Below are 20,457 nucleotides of genomic sequence, written 5' to 3' on the forward strand. Positions count from 1 at the left end.
GAGCACCACAGCAGTCAGCCAGTGAATAAAGGCGGCGCAGCATTTTGCCACCTACAGCTCATTCCTGCGGCTGGTTGGAGGAGTGGCGGTGCTCTCCATGTATGAATGCCTGAGCTGGGCAACAGACACCCTGGTGTCCTGGTGACTCTCTCCATTATTCAAACTTTCCTCTTCCCTGACCTCTCGGGGTTCCTGACTTTGGTGCTGCAAGCTCCTTTGATTGGGCCCTCGCTGATTCCCAGCATCGGACACAGAGCGGCTCAGGGCTATGGTGGAGGTGGAGCTTCCTGAACCTGCGTGAGACGATCTGGGCTGATTGTTGATCGCAGCTAGTCTTTTGTGGCCATAAATAGCACTTTCCCACTCTCTGGGTCGACTCTCTGCTGCCTGCAGATGGGAGGTGTACTCGGCTTCCTCCCACATAGGTCTGCTTCTAAGTCCTCCTCTCACAGGTTCCTCTACCTCAGCATCCTTTTGCACCCCGTACATGCCCAGCTCCTCCTCCCCTATTCCTCTTCGTGGGTCTTCTGTGCTCCTTTCCCTGCGCCGGATCTCTGAAGGCAGGACTGCTTTTCTGCTCCTCAGAAGGCCCTCTGTCTTGACCTCCTCAGCTTCACCAGCCTCTTCCTCTTGGACCTGCTGTTGCTGCTGCCCAGTTCTGGATGTGGGACCTGAAGTCATGGACAAATAACTGGGGTAGCCGCCAACTTCTTGTCCTCCCTGTGGACCAAACCGGCTGTGCTGAACTTGTGGATGCTGGTGGGAGTGGGAGTAGGCCTGCTGTGGGCCCGGTGGGTCTGAATGGTAGCGTGTAGAAGCCTGGGGCTGGTGCTGAAATTGTCTGCGATACACCGGGGCTTCTGTAACATGTCCAGACTCTGGGCTCTTCTGGCAGCCCTCCTCCCTGACAAGCCTCTCCCTAACTCTGATTCTTCAGGGAGACAAAGGGCTGGTTAACATTTATAACACATGAATAGACAAAGCACAGTTCTCATAGAAGCTCAGAAAGATGACTTTGATTGTGATCCTTTGTGTGTAAGCCTTTCAGCATTAAAGGAGGAGCCCAGTCTGTCATGTTTGATATTAGGGCTGGACACTGAAGCAGTTTTTATGCTTAAATATCATAACTTGAGACTGAATGCTTTGTCAGATTTTTAGTCTTGCTGACTCAAATATTTCATAAAACCATAACATACTATATAAGTCACATTAAACCCAACAATAATCATTTCAGCTTTGCCTGTAATGGAATTGGTTTAGCATGGTTGCCAGTCTTTTCTCTCACACTGGCATTCATGGGTAAATGCTTGCAACACCACCCAGACTTATTTGAGACAGAACCTCTCTCAAATGACTCTCGAAGAATCGAGAATTCAAAAGTAGAGTGGACTCCATCTACCTCACTACACCAATATATACAGTCACTGACACTGAGTAATTGTTAAATAGGCAGCATTGCACCATCACTACCTATATTTTATATAGCATTTGTCACTTTTTATATAATATGATCCATCAAACAGCTGTTACCACATGGAGTTTAAGGGGAACATGTCAAAAGATGAATGAGAGATGAAGTTATGGTTGGAAGCCAAGGGGACAAGAGCTGGTGACAGTGAGGATGAGGATGATGGTGGTCAGCGGTGGTCAAAGCTCAAAAGCAGAGATTCTAAAACATTTGCCTGCTAGTCAACTCAGGACTCAAAGTGAGTAAATGCAGTATCATAAGAAGAAAAAGAAAAAACTGGGCCACTGTAATGACCTGCAGTTTAAGAAGCACTGCTCACAAGGGCTGTTGCATTTTGGGTAAGTCCAGATGAATGGGAACATGGTAAGTAATAACTGGGGTGAGACACAACCAGCCTGGGTGTACCTTGATGGCCAGTTGATGAGGGAGTGGGTGTCGCCTTCAGCATCAGTCTGGAGGAACCAATCAGTGCTAAGTTTCGCCTTTGCACTGCACCAAGAGAAACCCAATGGGAAACATGTGAGTGATTGAGTAGCTGGGTCAGGTTCTGAATTCAGTGTTGAGCTCTTTTCTTGGAGCATACAAGCAAAGACACCACTACATTACACACTCCACTGACTTCACATTGAGCTTGACTAGAGTGAGACGGTTTAGTAAAACGGCACAATCCTCAGAATACAAGTTTAACTCCCAGGTGAGACATTTAACTGCCACAGTAAAAATATGAATAATAAGTCTCATATTTAAATTATGACCAGTGGTCACCAAACAGCGCAGTTATATTACATCAGATCTGACCACATACAAATCAGTGTCTTGAGAGAAGGCTCTTTAAAAGTAGGCCTCTCTAGCTGAGGTGTTATCTCCAGATGCAAGAATTCAGAGGAATTGCCATCTCACTCCACCAGAGCCAGATGAGTCATGCTGGCCCTCTGATGCTGAATAAAGGCAGAGTTCAACAAAACTGAAAATAGTGTCCCTCAGTCATAAATACAGATAGAGAAGACCTGATGAAGAAAGGAAGGAGAAGGCAGTTTGTGACCTAAATGTTTTTAGGGATACGGGAACCTGAATTTTAGACCTCACAACAAGACATGAAGTCCAACAGACTTGAATCCGAGTGGGGAAACAGACTCACCTTGGATCCTGAGGTGGAAATGTTTCACTTGACTCATTGGAACTTGCAAATTACAGATAATCCTCTGATTGGACCAACCAATTGGGTCTTGCTCAACTGTAACAAGGCTCACATCTCTGTGTGGAAACATTTCAACACCGCAATTGACCCAAGCTTTCTGAGCATTAGCTCTCATTATGTGTGGTTAAACCATTCAAAAACCTACAGACTCAACTAATTATCAAAACTGATGCAGTGCAGCTGCATTTATGGGGTCATCCACCTATTGGAAGGTTGGTAGACTGATCCCAGACTTATTTGGCCAGTATCCTTGCACGATACTGAACCCTGGGTTACTCCTGAGCCATCCACCAAAGTTACAGCAGACCACTTACAGCAGAAAGTGCTTTGAGTGCTCAACTTTGTAGAAAGGCACTCTATCCATACCAGTCCAATTACCATTTACAGCATTAACTGCAAATTCAGTTTTTCTGTCACCAGTTAGACAAAGTTTAAAAAACAAAACAAAACCAAAAACCCACCAAAAACAAAAATGGAATTTAGATAATTACTGAAAATAATAATTCAAGCAGGATTTATGTTTTTATGAAAGATCTTTTTCATGTGATCAATTGTAATGTCACTAAATACAGAGACACATCTCAAACAGCAATAGAAAATGTTGGGGTAGCACAGATGACTGACAGTATAGACTCATAACGTTTTACAACAAGAGCTAAAATGAAGCCCATCATGTTTGACCCTCACACACCCAATAAAAATGCAGAGGAGACACTCCTATTTGCTTGTTTCTTCTCAGGGTTCACTGGTCTTTATCAGACCCAGCTGTGGGCCAGAGATGTGACTGTGGAGTCACACTGAGCCGCCCAGTAATGCAACACCCTCTCTGCACCGCGGACACATATACAACCTGGCCAAGTTTGGAAACCCGAGAGGGAAGACTGAGGAACAGAGAGAGGGGGCGATGTGGAAAGGAACAGGGATGATAGAGAATAATGCCCTGGATGGGTGTGGAGTCAAGGAATGCACCTTCATATGTTCATTTGCAATGGCACAGTGCAGAGCTACAGCCTGCTCATGCTCTGGGTTGGGCTGGAGGGAGAGAGCTATAAAGAGGTGCACACACTGACTCTCTCTGTTCCAGCAGTTATAGAAGCAAAACAACTCTTAGTACTTCTACATCTGCAGCAGCAACTTAGCTACTGGCTCAGGTTCTTTTGGGTGACATTTTGTCCTTTTAGCCTCCATTTAAATGCATCATTATTGGACTGTACTGAAAATAATAGCCACACAGACAATACTAACTTTCAGGAGCGACTGGGGGACAGTTTCCCTCTTGGTTTTTAGCCTTGAAAACACGGAAGGGTTGAACCAGGACACTGGTTTGAAAACTGCCTTTGATGTTGCCAGGCATCCACAGGGGACAGAATTATGACAGCTGACACTGACCAATATACAGAAAAGTTTTATCTACTTTTAATAAGCTTCTATTGTCCTGTAAGTAAGGACCTGTAGCTCTGAATTGGCATTGTTAATGTGTTGATTTACTCACGATACTTTCAAAGAGGAGTAACTCTTTAAGAATGCTGCATCAGCTACAGAGCCAGTGGGCGATTTCATCCCAACAGCCTCAGAAATAATTCTAACACAAAAATGCAGCAACTGGGCCAGTAAGAGCTCCTTTGGGAGTATAAAAAGCACGTCGATTTGCTGCTTAATACATCCACCTGATATCTCTAGAATAAAAATACAACACAACACACGCTGAATAATCTGCCCAGCTGTAGGTCGCTGTGGGAGCTGGTCTGTTCCAGAACGAGCTCAGATTGCATGCCTGCATATCAAACAAGACTCCTGCCAAGAGAACGACCTTGGACATATGGAATGAAAAGAGGGACAGAGACAGAGGGAGGGACAACACTGTCGCAGTGAGTCCATCTTTTAAACACAATGATACAGCGGTGTTTGGATGTGACGTGAATGTTAGAACCCTAATGCAGAAAAGGCCTGCTGAGGAGACCTGAAATTCACAGGTGACTGGCTATTTATGAATAAAGTAAAATATGAAATCCAACTCTCAAACGTCTGGGGTCACTTAGAAAACTGTTTTTGTTTTTCAGCTAATCTAATAAGAACATAATCAAAAAAGGTAGTCGTAATATTCTAAGGGAGGCTAATCAATGCAAATGCCAGCTGAGAATCTTTGATACATCTATGATGTCTGACATTTCTATTCCACTTTGTGTTGACAGCCATTGTGTTGCTATGTAGAGCACTGCTGTATAAATTTGCTCTATGGTTTTCTACCAAACACAAACATTTCAAGTGCCCCAAAACTTCTGCACAAGTGTATTTTACCATTGTTGCATACATATTAAAAAATGGGTTAAAAAAACAAAACAAAAAAACCCCACAAATTAAAAAAATAAATAAGACAGATGACATCAAAATACTTACCCCTGTCTGCTGAGGATGTTGTGGGCCTGCTGCTCAATGAACAGGTCTCCAGGAGACACCCCATGTTTAGGCGAGGAGAGGGAGGGGTGCCTGCCCAGCTTGGGTGAACTGGGTGGTATGCCTGTCATTGTGTAGTCCTTCGCAGGCACCTTAACAGGGGAGGACGATGATGTCACATCCATGTATGAAGAAGAGGATGGAGGCTCGGGCGGCGCAGCCCTGCGCTGATTCTCCAGGTTCATCAGCCTCTCCCTCTCCGAGAACAACTCCACCCTGGTTCGACCGATGTCACAGCCTGTGTCCAGGTGGCCATGTGGTGGTGCTGAACGGCCTGCCCTTGGACTAGTGGCTAAGGTGCTGGTGTAAGCACTTAAGGTGATATCTCTGCCTTCCTCTCCCACCATCTCCCCTCTGTTACGTCTCTCTGAGCAGTCTGACTCTTTCTGAGAGCGGGGGTAGCGTGAGTGATGGTCCAAGTCAGGTTCCTGATCCAAAGAGATGCCATAGCGCTCGGCCAGCTGCCGGCGTCGCTCTGCCTTGTAGCGGGCAATGCGTTCAGCCTTGGACTCCAACTCTGGAGCATATGTGGTAGGACCCAAACTGTGAACTGGTTCAGTGTGGACGAACGACTGAGGGTCAGGCCTGCACCGAGCTCTGGACTGGCGTTCTGGAGCCTTCAGCTGCATTTCTGGGCTTTCAAATCCCTCTATGCCATACCGCTGGACTGTAACTAGTGAGAGAATACACAAGTCATGACTCTCTTTTGTAGATAGAGACAATAGTCTATAGAACTGTTCTTGTCTCACCAGCACAGGGCTCACAAGGGTCAGAGGCCCTAGTGTATCGTGGAGTGTCCTCCTCCAGAAGCCGGTTAGCCACCAAGGTAGGCAGCAGAGATGGATGCACCTCACCCTCTATTCCCTCCAACCGTCGAGCAATGCGCTCCTTTCTAAACACAGAAAGAAAGAAGAATCACCTTTACACATTTTTACCCAATTCAACATAGTCTTCATTAAAATCATTGGCAGCATTTTTATAGCTGTATCAGTTTAGTCTCACCTGTTCATTTCCCAGTCACTTGTGCTTGTGGTAATGCCCTCAAATAGTTTCCTCAATTCAGACACTTAACATTAAAAAAAAAAAAAATAAAAAAAAAAAAAGAGCAAAATACAGAGTCAGCAATATGAGTAATAAGTTTTCCTTATGACAGTCATGGACATTTTCTTTTTAACGTTCACAAGCCTGATGCTACATTAAATATCAAATGTGGATTAAATGCAAGCTGTGCTCAGAGTCTGAGCTGCGTGTCTGAGATGACCGATTTGGAATGTTATCCAGACATCATACATCAAAAGAGGAAAAACTGAGACTGTTTACAGCAATCTGAAACCTGTGCTGACAGGGATTACTTGTACACTGATCAAAAATATTAGGGGAACACTTGGAAACACATCAGATCCCAATTGGAAAAAAAAAAAAAAACTCATGCTGCTCATCTACACTGATACTGGGTAATGTGTTAGGAGTGAAAGGATGCCACATCGTTTGATAGAAATGAAAATGATCAACCTACAGAGGGCTGAATTCAAATCTCAAAACTGTGTATTGTCTTGTTTTGAATGTTTTTCTCTAAATCCAACTCAACGTTGCTACTTAGATTCATTGTACAAGTGTAATCTTACAATAACTGTGGTAGTGTAGGTATGTATACATGTCTCTCTCTCCTTAACAATCTGAATGAAACTTTGCATGAACATTGTCTCACACAGAGCAATTATTAATGTCTATATTTAAAAAAACAAAAAAAAACAAACAAAAACCATTAGAAATTATCAGCCTACAGAGGGTTGAATTCAAAGACACCCTGAAAATCAAAGTGAAAAAATTATGCAGCGGGCTAGTCCATGTTGCCAAAATTTCACTGTAGCAAATCAAAATGGTACTCATTAGTTTGTATGTCTCCCCACGTGCTTGCCTGACGACATTGGGGCAAGCTCCTAATGAGACAATGGATGATGTCAAGTGGATCTCCTCCCAGATCTGGACCAGGGTATCACTAAGCTCTTGGATAGTCTGAGGTGCAACCTTTTGGCGTTGGATAATGTCCCAGAGGCGGTCTATTAAATTTAGGTCATGCAAGCGTGGGGGCCAGACAATGGTATCAATCCCTTCATCCTCCACAAGCTGCCTGCATACTTTTGCCACATGAGGCCGAACATTGTTGTGCACCAAGAGGATCCCAGGACTCACCGCACCAGCATAAGGTCTGACAATTCATCCCAATACCTAATGGCAGTCAGGGTGCTCTAGCCTAGCCTGTAGAGGTCTGTGCATCCCTCCACAGACCATCAATGACCCACCACCAAACCATTCACGATGAACAATGTTACAGGCAGCATAATGTTCTCTATGACTTCTCCAGACCCTTTCAGGTCTGTTTCATGTGCTCATCTGCGAAAAGCACAGAGCACCAATGGTGGACCTGCTAATTCTAGTATTCTATGGCAAATGCCAAACAGGCTCCACAATGGCAGGAAGTGAGGACAGGGCCCACTAGAGGATCTCAGGCACTAAGGCCACCCTCACGAAGTTTGTTTCTGATTGTTTAGTCAGAGACATTCACACCAGTGGCCTGCTGCAGGTCATTTTGTAGGGCTCTGGCAGTGCTTATCCTGTTCCTCCTTGCACAAAGGAGCAGATACCGGTCCTATTGATGGGTTAAGGATGTTCTACGGATCTGTCCAGCTCTCCTAGACTAACTGCATGTCTCCTGGAATCTCCTTCATGCTCTTGAAGCTGTGCTGGGAGACACAGCAAACCTTCTGGTAATGGCACATATCGATGTGCCATACTGGAGGAGTTGGACTACCTGTGTGACCTCTGTAGGGTCCAGGTATCGCCTCATGCTAGCAGTGACACTGACCCTAGCCAAATGCAAATCTAGTGAAAGGGAAAAATGTCAGAGGCCTTGCCCTAAACTTTTATCCAAATACTTTCAGTCACCCCTGGGTTAGTAAAGATATAATACATATTCCAGCAAAAGTATGTTTTCAATATTAACACTCCTTAAATCGAATTAACTGTAAGCCTGCTGTAAAAGACTGATATTCTGAGATTATCTTAAACATTTCTACAAACTCTTTTTTTGGTAACCACATCCTAGAACAGACACATGGTAACCAAATTAGAGCAAGTACATACAGCACTCTTGTACACGGATGTATACTACATAATGTCTGTCTATTTATATAACTTATAACAATAAGTCAGATATAATGTATACTTACAAGGTACAACTCATGTGTGTACAGGAATATTAATACATAATGCACCCATATTACATAATCTGGTGATATCAATGCATTATGTATAACATCACAGTAATTATAAGGCAACCATGCGGTTTACAATTGAGCAATATTGCTGAGCAGTAGTTATGGCTTTAATATTGCTTGAGACATAGTCTGTACTATTTATGGCCATCCCTGACCAACATGATAGACAATTAGCAGCCAATCAGAAGTTGGCATCACAGGCTAATCAATAAGGCTGCAGCCCAGAACTGATGTTACTCTAAACAGACTGGCTCTTCACCTAGAAATGTGGAATTCTCCAGTTTCTCCCTATCGAGCCAGCTCTTCAGTGACCTGGTCAGCTGCTAAACCGTTCCAAGTAGAAAGAAATTCTTATCCTAACAATGAAAGAAGTTTGGAAGGACCTAAATCTGGCTGCCTAGAATTTGGTTGTTTTAATTTTAAACACAACCTAAAGCATACTACCAGAAAACCAAGCTTGTAGGATCATTCCAAAGGAAGCTGATGATGATGAGCTGGTAAAATTTTTTTGCAAGATTTCTGAAGACTTCTGGTTTTTAAGAAATGTTATATCACAAATACTGATCACCTATTATTAGTGAACTGAAAAAAAATACAACAATCTGTTCATCTGAATAGAAAACCAGAAAAAAAAAATATCACAGTCAAAATGTAAATTTGCTTTTGTTGTTACATTCTAACCACCACAGAGTCATAAGTCACAGTGGTCTTGCTACAACTCTTCAAACCATCATATGCACCATCCAGTGGGAACCACTACAGGATCATGTATCTTTTTTGGACCTACATTTTGCATTAAATGAAGCCTGTCAAGAAAATAGCAGCATAATAACAGCAGTTGATACACTACAATTTGTAAGGCTGGGGCTTGTGGTAAATAAAACTGGTTTCACACAGATCTTGACATGATTCCACCTGGCAAAAAGGCTACTGTTGCACAACAGCAACTCTGAAACACACTGGGAATGTTGACAATGTCAGGGTCATTTTCAGCAAGAACAAAAAAAAAAAAAACAAACAAAAAAAAAAAACTTTACTCACCTTTGGGGAGATTGGCCAAGAGACTAATATCTATATCCTTGGCGCTTTTGGCTGGGTCGTCTTTTTCGTCAAAGGAGAATTCTTTCTGGAAGCTGAGGGGTGCAGAAAAAATACCAACTGTTATTGAAACAGGGCTGAGCTGTGGGAAACTGGGTTTGTTTATAGAGCTACAATGTAAGCAGTTGTGAGGGGCTCACTGAATCAATCTGAATTTGATCAATCATCCAAGTCACTGAACTATTGCAAGAGGCATGGTCCATCCGAGAGGTGGTCAAGAATATAGTCAATCAGCCAGTGGATTATGGATGAAGCTCTAAAAACATGCAATTAATCATCTGAACTGTACATTTGGATGAGAGACTGTAAATCTCATCGAGTTCTCCATCTTCAAATATTTATCTAGACGTTATGAGACATTTTTGACCCTGCAACACCCTGGGCCTCGCAAATATGCAGCAAATTTCTCTCTCAAAAAAAAAACAAACAAAAAAAAAAACATATTGAAGTCATTTATGGATTTGATTCAAAACCACAAATTTGCAATAGAGCTATAAAAGAGCTGGCAGCAGATTACTGCTGTGAGGAAACAGTCAAAATTGGGAAAACACAACTCTCAAACTCTGTGGCTGCTGGAATGGACAAAACCACAGAGTTGTGAACACACTGATACACACAGGCATGGTGGATCCTTTCCCATCACAACACAGAAGCATCTCTTTTCCTAACTAAAGATCTTCATAAAAACGATCATCATGCATGCACAATGTTTTCAAATCAAAGCCATGCCCACATATTTTGGGCGTCACTATGCCCAGTGTCCTCGGTGTTGTGAAGGAAACTGGAGAATAGAGTCTTAATCAGGAGGCCTGATTGTGTATTTGACACTCAGCCAACAACATGATGCTGCACAATCCTGCATCTAAGTGAGCTTCTCTTATTTTGTCACTGGATTCATCTGAAGCACCATCATAATAGTAACATAAATCCCAGAATAGGAAATCTGCCTTAAAGAACCCAAGACACTTTGTTTACATTCAGCAATGAATAATTAGTCTAGATTAGTCTTAAATTAGTATTATTTAATAACATTTTTGTGGTTCTTTATTTTGTAGGAATGGGAACCGTTAAAAGAATGGCTAAACTTAATGACTGTAGCATTTAATTCACAAAGAAAAAAACAATTAAAAAAAAAAAACTCCTTGGGGTGGGAGGTCAACTTAGGCTGTTGGGCTTGTAACATGAGTGAAAACACTGCTAACTGACAATTCTCTCCTCTTCCTGAACCATTGTTCATGTCCTTAGATTTTGCTTCTAAGAAGTCAGACTTTATGTTTTAAATGGTCTTTGAGCAATAGTTCTCCAGCTTTCTGAATTTCTGGTTCAAATCTCCATCAATATGAACAGAAGAGGTCAGGAGAGAAGTACAACAGTGTCTACAGCTGTCTGTAAAACACAGTGGAGGATGTGTCATGGTTTGGGGCTGCATTTCAGCCAGTGGTGTTGGGGATCTTCTCAAAATGAATGGAAATATGAACACAGATAAGAGTTGAAACACACACACACACACACACACACACACACACACACACACACAGAGGAAGACTATCAATCATGGATTGGCCTCCCCAGAGCCGAGACCTCAATATTACTGAAGCAGTGTGGGATCATCTCGACAAAGACTGGAACAAAAGGCAGCCAACATCCAAAGGAGAGATTTGAATGTCCTTCAAGAAGCCTGCAGAACTATTCCTGAAGACTGCTTAGCAAATGAAAAGAAAGCTGCCTAAGAGAGTTCAGGCTCTCTAAGGCAGTTCAGGTGTTGCAGAATAAAGATTGTCATACCAAATAATGACTTTTAGGCCTGTTAGAATTGTACACACACTGTTTTTCCTTACATACTCTTGCCATGTACGTCTGCACGTTATTTCTCATTTTCCTAGAAAAACAAAGAAATGGCTCCAGACTTCTGCACAGTCCTTTACATTTCAAAATTAAAGCACCCATGGCTAGAATATTATATGACTATAGGATATAGGATGACTACAGCATATGACTATATGTAGGAGCATGTTGCCTGTAAGTAGCACCTTTCATTTTTAAATGTCTTTTTGCACATCTTACCTCAGTGCTCTCTTCTGTAGCAATCTGGGATTGCTTAGTTTAATAGGGCTCTCACTCCCAATTCCTGTGGACAGAAGAAAAGGGTAACATTTAGTCACGTTCCACTGTTCATTAATTCCACTTTGAACCTGTGGTTGTAGCTTTAAATGAACAGATGATCAGAGCAGCTAGGCATGTTAAGGTGAAGCAGCTCTGTCTGCAGCCTCTTGGCATAGAACCACATTAATTAAGTGGACTTCCACAGAGAAAACAAATGATGTGGAAAACAATCCGTCTGCCCCACTGAATCACATCAAACAATAAGCGGTCTGTGTTAGTTAAAGGCTACACACACCACCAAACCTCCAATCCCAAGAAAAAGCAACAGACACATAAATCATTACTACCTTTACATTCAGAGACACTGTCTCCACCTTAAGTATCAGTCTATGTGTTGTGCATGAGGTCATAGCTCAGAGCGTTGGACTGAGGTGTGACGGACTGTGTGTCACTGCTTGAGATCGGTGCAGTTTCATCACATATCAAAGTTGCAGCGCAGCTAGGTCGGCGCCAAGAACAGATGAGCACATTGTGGCAGGGTAGCATTTCTACACCCTGCATGAATACAGAGAGGACAGTTTGCACAGACAGAGGAATTATGCTTCGTTTCCAAAGCCCTCACAAACACTGTGATAAAACCCAATTTTCTACAATCTGTTGTGTATTAGGAAAAAAGGCCAAAGTCAGTAAACAAGGGCACAATGTGGTATAAACACCTGCCTACAGAGCAACACAGCCTCAGTACCCCTCCACCCCTTCCTTAAAAAAATAAAGGGGCATTAGTGGGTATTAACCATCACAAACAGTCTCATGAGGAATCCAAGTTGTGCAACACATCCCTGTGGGGAACGTCTGTGCTTGCTATCCGCTCCAAACCTCAAACGTGTGGTTCTGGCTGCCCTTGGACCTCTGAGTAGCCAGAGCTGTGCAATTTCAGGAGAAACATGTGGTCCCACTTCCATCCCCATTGAGTTCACCTCAGGGTCAAATGACATCTCCTCCAGTAAACTTGCCCACTGCTCCACCCAAACCTCTAACTTCTCCCCAGTGGCTACCCACCCCAAACTAACCCCCACCCCTCATTTCCCCATTCCAGAACTGCTAGTTCTTATTAAGGATGTTTGGGTTGATGCTTTCAATTCCTCCTACTTAAGCAAAACATCATTTGAGACATTTGAGGAGAAAGGAGGACTATTTGGAGAGGGTGGCGTGCGGGGATGTGTTTAGGGGTAGTTGTGTATTGTTTCAGCTGGATGGAATAGGGCTGCTGAAACACAGCTCATTCCTTTGAGCCTTGAATGATAATCTTGAGTTTTAAGTGCTGACTGTTTTCTTTTGACCACAGTCCAAAGATTAGGTCAACATCATTCTAGCAGGTATAAAGCCAAAGATAAATCCTGGCACCTGAGCTTTTCTTTACTGATCACTCAAAATTTGTTTCCATCTTCATCTAAGTTGCAATTAAACACAATCTGCTTAAACTAATGTCTTTATTGAAAACAAGTCATCAGTGATTGTAGAGATGAGAAAGGCAGCAACAAACTTTCTGACATTTACTCCAGCAGCTTATGAGACTAGCAAAAGGTTGAGGAAACTACTATTCATTGATAGATCAGGGATACCATTTCAGATGGATTAAGTTCAGGATTCTCCACTATTCTTGGTTTAGTTGTGTTCTTTGGGTCACTGTGTTGTTACATCACAGCTTGTTACATCATGAGCTTGAAATCAGTAAACAGTATCCTGGAATTCTCCTGTAAAAAGCTCAATTCATTGCTCCCTCATGACTGCAGTGACCGTGACGCTCCCTCCACCGTGCCTCACACTTGGGGTGAGGGCTTTTTCCCCTCCAAACAGTTTACACATGATCGGGTGGATGTGTCGTTATGTTTTTTGTTTTTTAGAAAGCAGCAGTTCCCTTCTTGGTATCTTTCCATTAACCCTATTCTTATTTAGTATTTTTAATTATAGTGGATACATATACACACACACACACACAGATTATGCCAAGTTGTAGAGCAACTACAAATTGTAGTCACATTTGACATGTCTTTACATCCTGTGCTCCTGGATTAAAAGGCACAGATTTATGCAACATACTAAGTGTAAAAAGGTAAACGCAAGTACACAGGGTAACACCAGCAACCTCTGGAAGGACTCACAGTGAGTCCACACAGGAAGAGATCAGCAGTGATGTGATGACCAAGCACAGTGGATTGACAATGAAACAGATGACAGGTGAAACGAGCATCAGCAATGCAAAATGGGCAAGTACTGAATTACCCTTCTCTCAACTTTGAGCCAACTGATTTAAGGGACTACCAAAGGATATTTATGACAGTCATATGAGAGGGCAGTAAATACATTAGAGAGTTATCTACTGTACACAACGTAATGTCAACTAATGACGAAACATCAGCTACAAAGGGGTACACAATGGGCATATGACTTTATATGTGGACAACTTTACAAATGCAGCACTCTTTAAACAAGCAGTGTTGCATGTTTGACTGCTGTACTGAAGGGCAGACGTCCAGCTCTGGTCCAGATGCCAAACTAAAAATGTAACCAACTCAGTCTCAATCAAATAAATCTGCATTAACTCAAGTCACAGTTAGGCACTGAAGAACTTTCTTTAAATGTTCCAAATCAATTCTTCTAACAGCTAGCAGCTGTCAGAGCTGAGTCCATGGATAGCAGTCAGTGTCACAGGGCTGTCACCAGATTTACTGTGAAAAGGCTCCAAAAACTATTCAATAAGTGAAGGCTATGTAGAAGTCCAGCCTGTCCTTTGTGGCTTACATACACACGACAGCAAAGAGCCATGGTGGAGACAACCAAGGTGAAGTGACATAACATTTTTCCAGAGGTAACAATTACAACTCTTTGTAATGTAATGAAATCAAAACCTTTGTTATTGGTAAAAAGCCAGCGTGAGTCCTTTATCATACCGCTTTCTCAAGGAGCATAAACAATGTAGGAAAGTGATCTTTTAACCTTTGCTCTATAACCGCTGCTATGATTTTGTTCCCTGCTTTTTGTTATTCATCTTTTCTTAAAAAAAAAAAAAAAAAAAAAAAAAAAAAAAAAGAAGCCCAAACAGTGAGTTATGAACCAAACCAGGGTTACAGTACTCGTCCTCAGCATAGTTCATGCTTTTCAAATCTCTATAATGCAGGTGGTCAGTAGAGTTACAAGTTTAGCAATAACACGAAAGCTGACAAATATCTGAATCTCCATTTAAATTATAGTATGAAGCAAAACCAGATGTAAAGTTTAACTAGCTGCTTTTGTGAAAACTCGCAACTTTTCCCCTTCGGGGCAGCTGTCTCACACTACTGTGAGGTCTCCACAAACCAGACCTGTACTCCTTTTACACCTCATACAGTCTATATGTTGTGGCATGTGGGCCATCATGGGTTGACACCCCAACCCCCCCCCCCCCCCCCCCCCCCCCCCCCCCCCACCCCCACTTCCCAGAAAGGGCCTCAATTCATTCGTCATTCCAGACACAGGTATAAAAACATCGACAAAGATCACAGATGTCGCACAGCCTTTGATGCTGGTTGTAATCTACAGAAAGTCTATGGCTGCTATAGCCGCAAGGGAACGCGCCACGAATTCCTCAGCACCGTGCCCCATGTGTGTTGCTGAGGCTGTAAAAGCCGCTTGATGCTGATAAAACATGAGGATAAAATCATTTCATGATTCAATGGAGTGTCATTCAGGTTCTGAAGTGTGCAAGCCTTTTATGTGATGGTATCAAAGGTGTGAAGACCGTATAACACTGTCTGTTAACAAAGCCAACTTTGGGAAAGCGCCGCTCTGATAAACTTGATATTAACATGAGGCTAAAGCTCTATGTCTCCATGTCTTAACCCACAGGTGGCAGCCAAAGAGGCATCAGTGGCTGAGCATATGTTCAATTTACGATCCAGGATTAACTTTGATTCCAGGGATTACAGCAGGCCCAAAAGGAACTGTGTCACTCTTTAAGTGTGATATCTCAAGTCTCAACACCCCACCACCACCTTAACAGTTACCCACTTAGTCTGTCTGCTGGGGAGCTCAAGTTGTAACTAAAGCCTCACTAACAGGGGCTTAGTAAGGCATTAATAAAAAAAAAAAAGAAAAACAGATGGAGAATGCAAAATTAGGTGAGGCCATTGCTACCAAATGGTGGACTTAGCACAGGGATGTCACAATAAGCTAATTGGGTCTTAAACACTAGTATTACTGAGTATACAAGCAGCTCAGTTGCAAAGTCAATTCTGAAAAGGAAAAAAAAAAAGGGGGGGGGGGGGGCAAAGGCCACTTCTACAACCTAAACCCTTCAAACAAGCTTCAGAACACATCCTCCTTTCCCAAAAACCATTCTCCATGCTCACATAAAAGCCTGAAACTGAGGGCCACCTGTTGTGGAGTCGCAGCCAACTCAACATAGAGAAGCCAGAATCTCAGCTCTCACTCCGTAAATATTACAGAGAATGGTGGGAATGAGAAGCATTCAAACAGGCATCAACTGGCGGCCAATCACTGGGTACATAAACATCAATTCAAAGGTTGCATACAGTGAGGGTGAAGAAGAGAGTGCAAAAAATACATGGACCTCAGTAGTTACAAATGTAACGATATTAATTTTTCTCTCTAATGCTGGCTTCTACAAACATGTTAGGCCTGACATGTTTGTACGTGTCAGGACTTCAGTCGGTGGTTCCGACATGTACAACAAGACTTTTCTATAGTACTAAAGCATGAACAAGTATGTCATTTAGAGCAAAACACCAAGCCTAGCTTTCTACTCAAACCTTCAGCAATCAATAAGATTCTTGATTAATGCATGACATAAAATCATTGATTGTTGCTGATGTTTGTCTTTAAATATCATTGCTCTGCAATTTAAAGTCAATAATATAGGTTTGATGGAGCTTTTAAAGTTTTTAAACGAGTTTTTAAATAGCGTTTTAAATCTTGCTTTTTTTTTTTTTTTTTTTTTTTTTTAAACCACACATTTGTTGGCTTTTTACTGAACGCTGTTCCAATCTCTGGATCAAAGTTGATAAAATTCTTCTTAAAGAGCTGACCCAAACTAAGGAACTCAGATTCTATAGCAAAACCTTTAAACTCTGCTCTTTAAAGAAAAACTTGAAATTGAATGTATTAGAGCGCAGCTAGCTTATAGAGTCCAACAAATAGGATTTTCCAAGACTGATAGCAATACAGATGTTTGGTGATTTAAAAACACAAAATTCTGATATATCGAGGGGGGGGGGGGGCTGCAATGCCATCACACCACCCAGCTAATCATACCATAATCTTCACATACATTGTTGGAAAAATGGGCATCTCCACAGGGTTGGTATTGGGAAATAATTCAACTGGAGATAAATTTATACAGTCAGTAAGGAATGTACTACAGCTAATTTGCTAATTCGCTTAGTGAGCTGAATCTGAAGCCTTTCTGAGATAGGCCTGCTCAGGAGCTACCAGGTATTGCATACAAGTCCTATCTTATAGCATAGTTATACTACAGCTGTAGTATAGCATCATCCTTACAGCTCACTATTGGTTAACAGCAAAACTTGAAATGTGAACTGAATTTCTTCAGTCATGGTAGTGAATGGCCTGATTTTTTTAAATATCATAATGCTGATGTGATGAGGTCATTAAACTTTGGGTACACTAGCTAGTTGAAATAATAGTTCACTGAACACTTAATTATAGAAGTCAAACAATCTATTGAATCCTCCCAATGTTCAGAAGTCAATAAAATTTGTTTAATTCAGTGCGAAACCATTTAGAACTTCACAATACAGCCATAAATATGCTTCAAGTGTCCAAGAGCCATGGAGCCTTCAAATAGCTTGCTCCATAAAACAGCCCCCTGCAGTGTTAAGAATCCCTTATCTTTACGTAGTGTCCTTGGAGGCTACAGCTGCAGTGCAAGGACAGCTGGCTGAAAATCAGGACAGTGAGCAGAGAGGAAGGGAGTCTGCAGTTTGTTGCCTGCCAACTTCGACGAGCTCAGATTCCCAACAGCCAAAACCAGACTAACCTGTCCCTAAGCTCTCAGCCTGATCTTCAAATCTGAGCTGCAGAGTCCCAAGTCACTGCACTTACCTTGGCTGCAGAACTTGACGTGACTCAGGTAATTTGAAATCCATGGGTTCCGGTACATTTTGGCAACAGTATCAGGTGAGATTTTAAGACAGAAAAGAAGTGAAAGAAAGAAAGAAAGAAAGACGAGACAGCTGACTGAGAGGTGATGCAGCTACAGAAGTACTCTGTCAGTGCTCCGGTTCAGGCAGAGAGGGAGGGAGAGGAGTCAGGTAGTATTAGAGAGAGGCAGGATAGAAGGGAGGAGGGGGAGAGAGAGAGCTGTCCCAGCCGCAGTGCCGGCACAAGCAGTGGTGGTCCTGTTAGGCAAACAGAGGAGTGCTGAAGCATTTGCTGCAGCTTTGCCTCTTCTCAGATCCACTCCTCTGCTCTGGTTCCTCTCACTGACCACTGCGGGCTAACCAGTGCCCACTATAACAACCTGCAGGACTAAAACCTGCTCAGCATGGGCTAAGCTTATTAGCCAAGGGAACAAATTTAGGCCCCTTCTCTACTACAGACTGGAGCAAAGAGTTCTGCGTGCTTCAGAATGAGCCTGACAGAAGCAGACGAGAGAAAAAAAAAGAAAAGTGTGTGCGCACACAGAGAGATAGAGTCCCACAAGAGCACTGCCTTCCCTTGGCTCACACACTCGAGCGGGATGCCAAAGAAACCAGTGCAGAGCGTCAGAAAAGGGAGGGAAGAGAAAGCGTGCGGGTTCTGGAGAACGAGAGTGGAAATAATGAGGGCAGGAAGGGAAGAGGAGAAAGTTAAAATGACCCCTCTCAGTCAGATGAGAAATTCCAGTCATCTCTCAGCAGGGACAAAATAAAAGGAACAGTGTGCAGCTAGGAAAGAAAGGTGGGAAGGGCAAAGGGAAGGTAAGAAAGAAACTGTGAACCCAAGTCAGGAAGAGAAAGACAGAAGGAGCGTGCAAACGGTAATGACGGAAACAGAAATGTGTCTGCTTGTGAGTAATGGTATCATTACACCAACAGTTTGCTTCTTCCTAGAACAGCGAAAAAGAAGTGCAAGGGGAAGAAAACTAGGCTGATTTATTGATAACCCCACAAATCTCCTACACACTAATCAAATGTGTTAGTGTGACCCAAAGCCCACATATTACCCAGTGAGTCATGGCAGGCAAAAACCAATTCTCTTGCATGAATATGCTTTAAGTGATTGCCAAAAACAAAACAAATGTGCTTGCACATTCACACGCACAAACCTCACCTATACACTAGTGTGACAATGACATGCTTATCATTGCAGTGAAAGGGCATTGCAGGGAGGCTGGCACAGCGCCCAATGCTGCCTTTAAGAAGCTGCTGGGAAAGAAAATTGCTGCATCTTATCTTTCTGCAGCACACGGAAAGCTGTCAGCGCCAAACACACGGCCGTCAACATAAAGCAGATCTTTTGGATGGAAGCAACCGCAAATGTCAGTTTCTCAATTCAGAGGCTGGAAGGTGGCAACGATTTAAAATAAATTCTTCTTCAAAATATATGCATCTCAGTGGAGCTCTTCTAAACTTTTTGTAAATCTAAACCAGGTTGTTGGACTGTTTCGAAAGCACCAACACACATCCAGCTTATCACATCGTAACAGAAATCTATCTTTTTCCACCATCTCGGGCTATACAGGTGTGTTAAGATGAAGCAGGACTGACTGACGGCGGTGAGTAAACTCAAGAGGTATCGTGTTTGGATCCCTCTCTTGGATGAGCTCATCCGGCTCTGCGTGAGTGGCGCACATGCACGCATACATCACAGAGCTGCCAGTTCACACTGTGGCTGAGTGGGTGGGGAGAGCCCTACCTGCACGCAACACTCCAAGTGTTATTTTCAGTGGCAGCCTTAACGGTTTCACAGCCTGACAGACACCTGACAACTGATGCAGTGTATTCACAAAATAAAATCCATATATCGGTGAGTTTTCAACCGTAGCAGGTACTGAATGGAAAGCAGGCCAGTTATTAACACACATTTGCACTTAAGTAGATTTTACCTACTGTTAGGAGGTTAGGTACAGACTGCTGGCTTACTAGTGGTTCGTAGGATAATTGAAAGTAGAATGGGAGGTAAAGCCTTCAGCTTTCAGGAACTTCTTCTGTGGAACCAGCTCCTAGTTTGGATTTGGGAGACAGACACCCTCTCTATTTTTAAGATTAGGCTTAAAACTTTCCTTTTTGATAGTTAGGGCTGCATTTAATCTTTAGTTATTAATCTCTGGCTCTCTTCCACAGCATGTCTTTTGTCCCATCTCCCTACCCTCACCCCCAACCGGTTGCAGCAGATAACTGCCCCTCCCTGAGGCTGGTTCTGCTGGAGGTTACTTAATGTTAAAAAGGGAGTTTTTCCTTCCCACCGTCGCCAAGTCGTTTGATTGTTGGGTTTTCTTTGTAATTATAGTAGGGTCTTCACCTTACAATATAAAGCTCCTTGAGGCGACTGTTGTTGTGATTTGGCACTATATAAATAAAACTGAACTGAATTATCCTCATTTAGTCATTTGCCTTGCAGTTAATGTCAACTTAATAAAACATGAACAAAAACAAAAAACAAAAACAGACTAACTGCATAATTCTAATTGTGTGTGGTAATTATTCTAATTGAGGGAAATGGTCTTACCATAGCTACCAACATCATCCATCTGGCTGTCTGACTTATAAGTAATGTTTCAGGAATGACATCAGTTTAACAAAACCACCAGACTGCTTCTACCCTGTTATTACCAGTGATGAGTCTTCATTGCCTATGAT

General features: G+C 42.6%; 1 protein-coding gene across 3 annotated transcripts in view; it reads right to left on the minus strand.

Moving 5' to 3' along the window:
• The window catches only part of svila (supervillin a), a 52,046-nt gene extending 33,848 nt beyond the window's left edge, over positions 1-18,198 (minus strand). Inside the window, exons 1-7 of one of the 3 annotated variants that reach the window (XM_030756182.1) lie at positions 17,720-18,198; positions 11,561-11,624; positions 9,440-9,531; positions 6,123-6,186; positions 5,870-6,012; positions 5,064-5,793; positions 56-931 (exon numbers count right to left, since the gene is read on the minus strand). In XM_030756182.1, coding sequence (XP_030612042.1) covers positions 56-931; positions 5,064-5,793; positions 5,870-6,012; positions 6,123-6,186; positions 9,440-9,531; positions 11,561-11,624; positions 17,720-17,777 — 2,027 coding nt within the window. In that variant the 5' untranslated portion in view covers positions 17,778-18,198. The remainder of the gene's footprint in view (positions 1-55; positions 932-5,063; positions 5,794-5,869; positions 6,013-6,122; positions 6,187-9,439; positions 9,532-11,560; positions 11,625-17,719) is intronic. The other 2 variants (XM_030756183.1, XM_030756184.1) reach the window with 2 other exon arrangements.
• Positions 18,199-20,457: the final 2,259 nt, after the last annotated feature.

The sequence above is a fragment of the Archocentrus centrarchus genome, chromosome 20, assembly GCF_007364275.1.
Source record: "Archocentrus centrarchus isolate MPI-CPG fArcCen1 chromosome 20, fArcCen1, whole genome shotgun sequence".
Classification (NCBI taxonomy): domain Eukaryota; kingdom Metazoa; phylum Chordata; class Actinopteri; order Cichliformes; family Cichlidae; genus Archocentrus; species Archocentrus centrarchus.